Raw genomic sequence first — 10,442 nt, 5'->3', positions numbered from 1 at the left:
AGACGGCGATCGTTATGACGGTCGATGCGGTGATGGCAACCCATGGGGTCCTAGTGCGGGCGCCGCGATGGGAGAAGATGGTCGGGAGGAGGCCCAGGTCCGCCATGCCGAGGAGCTGAAATGCACCGCTGCTCATCTGGGCCTCAAACATGCCTATGGAGGAGATCACTGCGCTAGCCCCCGTCCAGTACTTTAGCCATGGTCCCCCGATGATGCCTGTTTAGACATAGCAAAGTCTAAATCAGTAGAGAAATAAGTATTAGATAAAAGGACTTGGTTGAGACCTACATTGGTCGCCTCGATTGGCCTGGATTGATTATAGCACATACATGCATGCCATTTTTTCTGCCTCGAATATTCACCCGAGGAGAGAGCACCCCGCATCTATTATGTTAAGTTTTGTTGGTTATATAGCAGTTCACAATTTTGGAAAACTACAAGATAACCCTCACATTGTCATGAGAATACATGCATGTATTTGCATGACTTATGAAGATTACTGAGATGGTAGGCTGGTTGTGTGGCAAACATAGATGACCTATTGATGTGGATAGGTTGCGTGAATAGAAAAAAAAACATGTATTGAGTTGCATATATTATAGAACAGAAGATATATACTTGAAGGCAATGGGGTTTTTCTTTAGAATGGACAGTGTACCACCTTTTCTTTTGACGAAGGGTGTTTAACTAATTTGTAGTAAAGCACCAAGGGAATACAAACAAATGATCACACTCTATACCTCTCCACGGTTAGGACACACGCGCGCGCGCGCGCACACACACACACACGCACGCGCACGCACGCACACACGCGCGCGCGCACACACACAAAAAGGAAAAAATGTAAAAAAAAATAAACAGCAACATTCATCCTTGTCGATCAACTACTAACCCAAAGAACAAAATGCAAGCACACATGATCCGAATATGGACACAACCATGCATGCACCAACGAAAACATATCGTGGAGCATAGGCTCATGGGCACCCCCTTATCTAGCCATCCAATTCTGCATCACAATTCGTGCAAAAACTTTTCTCTTTTTTATTTCTCCCATATAGTTCAATATATGAACTTCAAACTTTTCAGCACAACAAAACATTCTAACTAGAATGTGAGAAAAAAAGTTTCAGATTTTTTCGTGCATCATAAATACTAAAAATAAGTTTTTTTAATTAAACAAATCTCATTTTCTGTAGTAACAAAAAAATCTGAAAGTTTTATTCCATATGTAGTAAGAATGTTTTGTTGTCCTGAAAAGTTTGAAGTTCATATGTTGTTTTGCTTCGAAGCAACAAAAAAGAAAAAGTTTAATATACTAAGTTAGTTGTGTAGTACAGATCTTAAAGCAACATTGGAGGATAAGGATAAGAGGTGTTCAGAAACACGAGCTCAGAAAATCCACATCCCATGCACCACTCAAGCAGCCCAGCCGCTAAGACAACACTGCATAGATGCGTGTCACAGTATGAGAGAAGACGGTACTACTAAAATCCCATATTGGACATGCTCTTGGTGATCCCTTGCCTCCGACCCAAGTGCATGCTGGTCTAAATTTGGGCATGGAGACCGACTACGTGACGATACGCCAGGACCCATCAGTACGCTGCCATGGTCGCGATCTGCTGCCACCAGCTCCGTCGAGCAACCATGGTCCGGCCACCAGCACCTCCGGGCAGCGACAATGTCACTTATGCACACTACCTGTACAACACCAAACTGCAGCGATGAACCACCATTACCCGTCGCTGTGTGCCATCTCCATATCCCTGTCTGATGTATGGGTTCTAGTTGAAGATGTCCCTCCTACAACGCGTGCCACGGCGTTTCTGATGGCTTTTGGGGTGCTCATCGGCAAGCCGATTGAGGTTGATCAAGACTCTCTGGCTATCCTCGGGCCGGTCCGTTTGCGGGTATGGTGTGTGGATCCCCTGTGTATTCGTGGTTCCATTGATGTCTTCCCTTCGGCTGGTGGCTTTGGCTCAGGGTTCGGGTGGAGGGTGCTTCGGGCCCGGTGTCACCCCCACCTCCTCCCCCGCCCCCGGCCTCTGGAAATGATGACAAGAGCAAAGATGGGGATGGCTGCCCGGACAATTCTATGCATGGCTCTGATCACCGCTTTACCCAGTCGGAGTGGGACGAGCTCTCTCCTGAAGACCAGGATATGCTGAAGGAGAATGCTCCGGCGGTCGGGGGGCAAATGGCTTGCAGGCGGACTTGATTGGAGGGGAGGCTACTTCTGGTGGGGCTAAGGGTACACCTTTCTCGACGGTGTGCTCTAATCTCCCTGCCCGTCCTGCATCTCCTTCCCTCTCTGGCATTGAAGACTTGCCTCCGGCTAGCCCCTTTCCCTCCAAGAAGAAGAAGTCATCCGTCAAGAAATTCTCCGCTAAGAGCAGGGCTTCTGGGGACTCAAAGCAGTCTGCGGATGGGCTCTGTCGCAGGCTCGATGCTGACTTGGGTACGGCCTCGGGCCCGTCTTCTGTTGCGGCGTCTCCCCGCCGTGTTCGGCCTGAGCCAGTGCGCTCGCCCGCGTCCACGGCTCGTAAAAGTGGTCGCGTCTCCAACAGCGGTGAGAAGGTGGCTGATCGGGCTGCTCGGCGCGCTGCGGCTAGGGACCTGCCTCCTTTAGGTTCGCGTCTAGTCCCCTCCTCCTCTTTTCCCAATGTTCATTCTCCTGTTCGTCTAGTGCTCCCGTCCCAATCTGATGATCATTTGCTTAATATATTAGATGATGTGGACATTTGCTTAGATGCTAGTTTGGGTTCTCCCGCTTCTCTACTTGCTGTTATTAGGGCTAATGAAGTAGCTCAGGCTGACATTGCAAAAGCCAAGGAGGCTGGGGGGGATCGAGTGCCCCACTGGTTGTGGCCGGTGGGGTTGAGGGGGGAGATGATAGGAGTCAAGCTTCCCCGGTTGTATCTAAACGTGGGGCTGGGAAACGTGCTAAATCCTGCAAGGCTCCGAGCAGGTTGAGTCTTAGAATCAAAAACCTTACTTTCCGGTGAAGGCTCTTTTTTGGAACATAAGAGGTTTCAACGCTAGGGGGCGCAGGGACCATCTAAAAGACTTGGTTCGTTCTGAAAATGTTGATTTTATTGGCCTTGTCGAGACTCTCAAACCCTCCTTCTCCCCTAGTGAACTCTCGGCCGTTGCTAGGATAGATAGATTTAATTGGAATTTTGTGGCCCCTCACGGTCACTCGGGTGGTATTCTTCTTGGCTCCAAAAAAGATGTTTTTGATTTTGTCGCTTTTGATCATGGCATTTTTTGGGCTAGCACAGTGGTTTCTCTCAGATCCCTTAACTCTTTACTTGAAATCATGGTGATTTATGGTCCGGCTGATCATTCTATGTCCTATATCTTTCTGGATGAACTTAGTAATAAAATTGATTCATGTCAGCTGCCACTTTTGATTGGAGGCGATTTCAACTTGATGCGATACCCGTCGGCTAAAGGTTCTTCTAATTTTTCGTGGCCTCTGGTAGATGCTTTCAATGCTTTCATTAGGGACACGGCTATCCGCGAAATCCCTAGGGTTGGGGCCCATTTCACCTGGACGAATCACCAAATCTCTCCCATCCGCTCTGTACTTGATCGGGTTTTCGTGTGTCCTAGTTGGGATTTGCTATTCCCCCGTGTCAGCCTCAGAGCCCTAGCTATAGTGGGATCTGATCACTCCCCCCTGATTCTAGATGATGGTACTCGTTCAGTTGCCTTTCCGAGGTTTCAGTTTGATGCTTCGTGGCTCCAAGTGGAGGCTTTCGCCGATTTGATTGCGCAAAAGATTTTGGTCTTCCTGTCTTCTAACCGACGATCTTTTGGCCCGATGGACGACTGGCTTCAATGTTCCTATTTTCTCCGTAGATTCCTTAGAGGCTGGTCTAAAAACCATTATGGTGAGTCAAGGCAGGACAAAGCTAGGTTGGCTGCTCAAATTGAGGTGCTTGATGATCGTGCGGATAATCATGGGCTCTCCGCGGCCGAATGGCAGATCCGCTACGGCCTTGAAGAGGCTCTTCTGTGTATTCATCGTTAGGAGGAAGTATACTGGAAGCAAAGAGGCACTATTAACTGGACCTTAAAGGGTGACTCGCCCACGGCTTATTTTTTTGCCATTGCGAACGGTAGACGTCGGAGATGCCTGATTGATAGTCTCCTTATCGAGGGCGTCAGGGTTTCTGATCAGTCTGTGATTATGCAGCACGTGGTCCACTTCTTTTCTAACCTCCTATCTGCTAAACCTGAGTTGGGATTCAGGTTGGCTTCGTCCTATTGGTCCTCCCTCGATCAGGTGTCGAGTTCTGAAAATGAGAGTCTGATGATTGCCCCCTCCGAAGAGGAGATATTCGAAGTGATTCGATCGGCCAACTCTAATGCGGCTTCCGGGCCTGACGGAATCTCCATCCCCTTCTTTCGGCAATTCTGGCCTTAGTTAAAAGGCATCATTCAGGCTATTACACAAGGTTTTTGGCTGGGTACTGTTGACATCTCTAGACTGAATTACGCGGTACTCACTATCATCCCTAAGGTCAAAGGTGCTGACTTGATTTCCCAGTTTAGGCCCATTGCTTTAATTAATAACTTCGCGAAGATTCCGTCTAAGGGTATGGTAACTAGGGTCTCTCCGATCGCCCATCGTGTCATTAGTTCTTTTCAATCTGCGTTCATAAAGGGGAGATTTATTTTGGATGGGGTGATTTGCTTGCATGAGATAGTCCATGACCTGCGGACCAAGGGCACTAAGGTTGTGGTGCTTAAGCTTGACTTCGAAAAGGCATATGATTCGGTTAGTTGGAATTTACTTTGACAAGTTCTTCTTGCTAAGGGATTCGAAGGTGCGGTGGTTCATCGTCTTATGCAGCTTGTCTCGGGTGGGCATACGGCTGTGGCGGTGAATGGTCAGACTAGTAATTTCTTTGCTAATGGTAGGGGTCTTAGACAAGGGGATCCGACATCCCCGTTGCTCTTCAATTTCGTTGCGAACGCCCTCTCCCGTATCTTGTCTCGAGCAGCCTCTGCAGGGCACATTACGCCTGTTAGCTCTCATCTTCTCCCCAATGGCATCACCCACCTGCAATACGCGGATGACACCATTATTATGGTTGAACTTAATGAGGACAGCCTCACGAACTTGAAATTCCCCCTCTTATGCTTCGAAGCGCTTTCGGGTCTTAAAATCAATTTTTCGAAGAGCGAAGTTATTCTGACTGGGGTGCATGATTCGGAAGCTCAAAGAGTGGATCATCTTCTCAATTGCTCTCTAGGGTCTTATCCTCTCAAATACCTGGGCCTACCAATCTCCCCTCTCAAGCTCTTGGCTAAAGACTTTGCCCCGGCAGTTACTAAAGTAGGAAATGGAGTTTTGCCGTGGAGAGGCCGGTATAATTCCCAGGCGGGCAAGGTTGCCCTTACTAATGCGTGCCTCTCCTCCCTTCCGATGTTTCTCATGGGCTTCTACCTCTTGTCCGGAGGGACTCACGCTGGCTTCGACAAGCATAGGGGTGCTTTCTATTGGAACTCCTCTGATAATAAGCGTAAATATAGGATGGTGAAGTGGGACCTGATCTGCAGACCTAAGAGCATGGGGGCCTAGGCATCATTAATACTTTGGTCACGAACAAGTGCCTCATGATAAAATGGTGGTGGAAGATTATGTTCCTCGAGGAGCGTCCCACATGGCTATCTATTCTCAAAGCTAAATACTTCCCCTCTTCGAGCCCTATGTTCGCCTCCTCTTCTGGTGGCTCTCAGTTCTGGCGCCAGCTCGTTAAAGTTCGACCAATCTTCCAATCCCTTGTTAAATTTGTAGTTCGGAATGGTAAATCCACTCGTTTCTGGTTAGACTGGTGGGTATGGGATACCACGCTTGCGGTGGCATACCCGACCTTGTTCTCGTATTGTGCTGATCCCGAGATCTCTATCTTTGAGCTCTCGGCTGACGACTGGGTCCTTGATTTCCGGCGTTCACTTTCTCCTGTGGAGTTGGATGATTGGCAACGTCTTACTGCCTGCTTCCCCTTGATCTTGAAGGAAGATGGCCCGGTGGTCTGGCCTCATTCTGCCTCGGGGCGTTTCTCAGTTAAATCTGCATACTCTAAACTTATCCCGGGTGCCTGCACAGCCAAATTCAAGGATATTTGGCCAGCTCGTATTCCTCCTAAGAGAATTTTTTTTCTGTGGCAAGCTTTCCGGCGAAAACTCCCTCGGTCGATCAAATTAAGAAGAGGAACGGGCCGGGCTCTGATAGATGTGCGCTGTGTGGGGCTCTTGAAAACTCCGAGCATATATTTTTTCATTGCTCTTTGGCTAAATTTATCTCGAGTTGCATTAGTCTTTGGCTTCATGTTAATTGGCATCCTTCCTCTTTTGAGGATATGCGGCGTTGTGTTAATTCTTTAGAAGGCCGGTCTAAGCGGGTTTTCTGGGTTGGCTGGGCAGCGATCAGTTGGTCGCTGTGGACCACTAGAAACAAGTTCACTATCGAACACATTTTCCCGGCTAACCTCGTGATTTGCTTATTTAAAGCCAATGTCTTTTTGCAACAGTGGAGATCATTGACTAAGGAAGGGGACCTAGAGGCTTTCAACGACATGTTATCTAAGATGAGATCTACGACGGCTTCCCTGCTGCGGCGCTCTAGGAGGATGGCTTAATGACCGGTTCTTATGGACTATTTGCTGGCCTGCGTGCCATGTATGGCTGGTTGCCATGTACTCGCACTTTTTAAACTCTGTTTTGCTCGGCTTATGTGTTGCATTGAGGGCCGGTGTTGTGACTCTGTCTGGTGGTTTTATTTATAAACTCGGGCGCATGTCTTTTATCTAAAAAATCTCCATATCCTAGTCATCCAAATCACGACAACGGAGGGACAATGAAATGACTGTTGTAGCGCAAACCTCCTAGCAACCACGGGTCTTTTCAACCAAAACCCTCTCCAACAAGACAACAAGATGCCCGTAGGAGGGTAGACCACTGCACAGTCGATGTCATCGTCCAGCCCAAGGGAATCGGGTGCTACGGGTTAATGTAGCCTATGTTCAGCTAGATGGCACATAGCCAAGTTGTACCCTCACCACTGTTGTACCTTGTACTCCCTCTGTAGTCAAACTTCATAAAGTTTGATCAAGTTTACAGAAAATAATATAAATATCTTTCAAAAAATTATATCATGTGAAAGTACAATCAATACTGAATCTATTGGTATTGATTTGTTCTTGTATATGTTAACTTTTTTTTTACAAACTTTGTCAAAGTTTGACTTTGATCAAAACTAATACGTGGATAAATAAAACAGTTTTGCTAGAACTCATCTATATGAGATATAATTTGGTCTCATTCACCTTTTATAGCCATTGGATGTGATGCTATAAGATGCGTGTGTGCTGACGTGGGTTGTATCTGTTCTTGTTTGCAAAGTGAATGAGACCAAATTATATCTCATCTAGATGAGTTCTACGTACTCCCTAAATAAAAACGAAGGAGTATCTCTTCTACTTCACCCGTGCAGCCAGTTTTGCCTCCGGCCGACACCTCTAGAGACTCTCCTTCTCCTTATCGGTAACAATTACTCCATCACCCTCCTCTGATGGGTGAAGCGAAGACCTTGCTGCCACTGTCACCCACCATCATTCTACCACCATTATTAATCCAGTTTTGTTGGATCCAAGACGGAACACGTGAACAGAGGCACTAAGGTGATGTTTATCTCCCCATCAGACAAAGGTGATGTCTAATCTCCTTAAATAATTTCTGGCTGACCACCATACAAAAATTTCTCCAGCTTCTTTTTCACTGCTCATGTCAAATTGCATGATATTGTGGCGTTTGTTTCAAATGGGCATGACCTATGATGTGATTGTGATGTGGGGGCTTGATAGGCATGGTGTGAAGTGTGGTGTGGGCCGGGAAAATGCTTTCTTTTGGGATCTTAGACTGCCAGGTGTTTCATGTCTCCACAAGGCCTTAATATACTCCAAACTGAAAGCTACAGTACCACTCTGTCAGTGAGAGCAACATGCATGGTGCATGCATCTCTTAATAATCTCCTCAATTAGTGAAATGATTTGAGAGCGAGTGATGGTAGCCAGTTTAATGGCGAATCACGTAAGGTCATAAGCCTTTGTACGTACCTGCGGCATCTGCCAGGTAGCCGTTCACCCACGCATCCGGTGATGCGTCCGTGGCGCCGATCGCGGCCATGAGCGGCAACAGGTAGCTGACGGCGATGAGAACGACCGCCGCCGCCAGGGCCCGCGGGAACGTCCGCCCCGGCCGCTCTACCTCGCCGGCCATGGTGCTCGCGCTGTCCCAGTAGTTGAGGTTCCAGTACAAGGTGTTGAAGAAGAGCCTCCAGTCCTTCTTCCTCCCCTCCACCTGCGACGCCCACCGGCGCGGCCGTAACTTGGGCACCGCCATCGCCGTCATCAGCACGAACGGGGCCAGCGACACCACCCCGAGCACCATGGCGCCCCACCCAACGACGCTCAGGCCGGCGTAGTTCAACAAGGAGAGGAGCAGCGTCATGCCGATCACCGCGCCCGTGCGCGCCCTGCCGGGCTCCGCGATCGCGGGGGCCACGCCGCCGAGGTAGTCGGCGACGAGGGCCGGGTAGGCGGCGATGTTGATGGTGATGCTGAGGTACTTCCACGTGCCAAGAAGCGAACCTGCGAGCGGGCCGAAGGCATGGTCCGCCCACAGAACGAAGCCGCCGTTGCCCGGGAAGGCGGCAGCGAGCTCGGCGGTGACGAGCGACTCCGGGATACCCCACGCTAGGGGAAAGATGAGGAAGCCGAGCAGAGTGAAGAGCGGCCCCGCCGCGCGGACCGCCTTCTCGGAGCCATACGGACCGCCCGCCACCTCGAAGTAGATGAGGAAGACGAGCGGAATTAGACTGATCTTGCGCTGGTGGTGGGACTCGGACTCCGTCGAGCCACCGCCTTGTTGCACGGTGCCAAGCTGCAGCTGTTGCTCTTCTTGCGCGACGGTGCCATGCAGTTGTTGTTGTTGTTGTTGTTGCTGTTGTTCCTGGCTCGGTATCAGTGATGATTGTATGGTCATTACAATTTCTTGGTTCATGGTGAGCTTGCTCGCTCCGTCGCTCGCTCGCTAGAGTGCTGCGGAAGAACAAGCTAGCTAGCTAACGCACATGCCCAATTATTCGTGTGAGCGTTGTGCTATATAAAACTTGAGGAATTGAAAGAGAAAAGGATAAGAATTTTACCCATGAGCATGGGTTACCATAGCCCATGGGTATCCGGTCCTAACGAGTAGGGTATTTTTTGCCCATCGGTATGCCCAAACCCTATCCGACTATCTCATATGTAGGCCATATGTGTCATAAACCCCAAGCTAACGAGTCTTCACAAATAAACTGAAGTCCAAAACGACAATATGACAGTCCATTTGCACCTCCTACTCCATGATCCAAAGGCCGGTGGAGCTCTCCCATCTGACAGTGTGGGCTCTGCTTGTCATGCTTTCCCAGTTGTACCATGCTCCATTCTCTCCTCTTCTCGATCACCAATTTCCCAACCATAGGAATAACTCATTGGTGCCTCCACCACACAAAAGGAGCTGGCAACTACGCCGCTACCCTTCTTTGTTGTTGCATTGATACGCCTAATGGGTACCCATCGGACATGGATACCATTTGGTACATGCACAGACATGTTTTGCACCCGATGGGTAGGGCATGGGTAGGATTTATGCCATGAGAAACATGGGTATATGTAGACCCGGGCATGGAAAGCCCAACCCGGTTAGCCCAGCCCAAAAGCCCGACATTCAGGCCGGGCTCGAACTCAGCTTATTCGTCTGAAGCCCGGCCCAAAAGCCCAAAAATAAGACCAAACATGGCAGAAATCATTATTTTATGAAAAATATAGGTATAATATATGTTAAATATCCCTACAATCATTACTTTAATTTAAAGGGGACTGTTCATGTGGTTCGGCCAGGCCGGGCCAGGCTCATGCTTGAGATTTGAGGTCAAGCTTTACAAAGCTCAGCCCAAACCACCCGACACGACGAATGCCCAGATTTAGGTATGTGTGTGGGATTTTTGTATCCGCATCATGGATTTGATGGCTACACAACGGTCATTATGCCCCTCATTGATGGCTTCTGCAAACAATTAAGGGAACGGCTACGTCGTAAAATATACCATCATAAAATTGTAGTCCTCCGTAAACGGCAGGTAGAAGCAATTTTCATCCAATCCAATATCAGCACGCAAACCCCTAGTGTCAAAATAGTTGGCCCACTCCATTTGCTACGTTGACGATGACAAATCTTTAGACCATATTCAAATTACTATAAGTAAAAAAATACGTTCAAGGGAAAAATTAGCATGACCTTTCTAAAAATTGGACGTATTGAGTGCCAGAAATTTGACAAAATTGAAAATGAATCAATGTTTTGCCAAAATGTTGGCACTCATT

General features: G+C 48.4%; 1 protein-coding gene across 1 annotated transcript in view; it reads right to left on the bottom strand.

The window, feature by feature from the left end:
- Positions 1-9,157, bottom strand: part of LOC119280641 (probable polyamine transporter At3g13620) — a 10,079-nt gene extending 922 nt beyond the window's left edge. The window contains exons 1-2 of the mRNA XM_037561435.1: positions 8,133-9,157; positions 3-216 (exon numbers count right to left, since the gene is read on the bottom strand). Coding sequence (XP_037417332.1) covers positions 3-216; positions 8,133-9,078 — 1,160 coding nt within the window. The 5' untranslated portion in view covers positions 9,079-9,157. The remainder of the gene's footprint in view (positions 1-2; positions 217-8,132) is intronic.
- Positions 9,158-10,442: the final 1,285 nt, after the last annotated feature.

Source organism: Triticum dicoccoides, chromosome 3B, assembly GCF_002162155.2.
Source record: "Triticum dicoccoides isolate Atlit2015 ecotype Zavitan chromosome 3B, WEW_v2.0, whole genome shotgun sequence".
Lineage (NCBI taxonomy): Eukaryota > Viridiplantae > Streptophyta > Magnoliopsida > Poales > Poaceae > Triticum > Triticum dicoccoides.
This window is presented reverse-complemented; position numbering and strand designations above follow the sequence as displayed.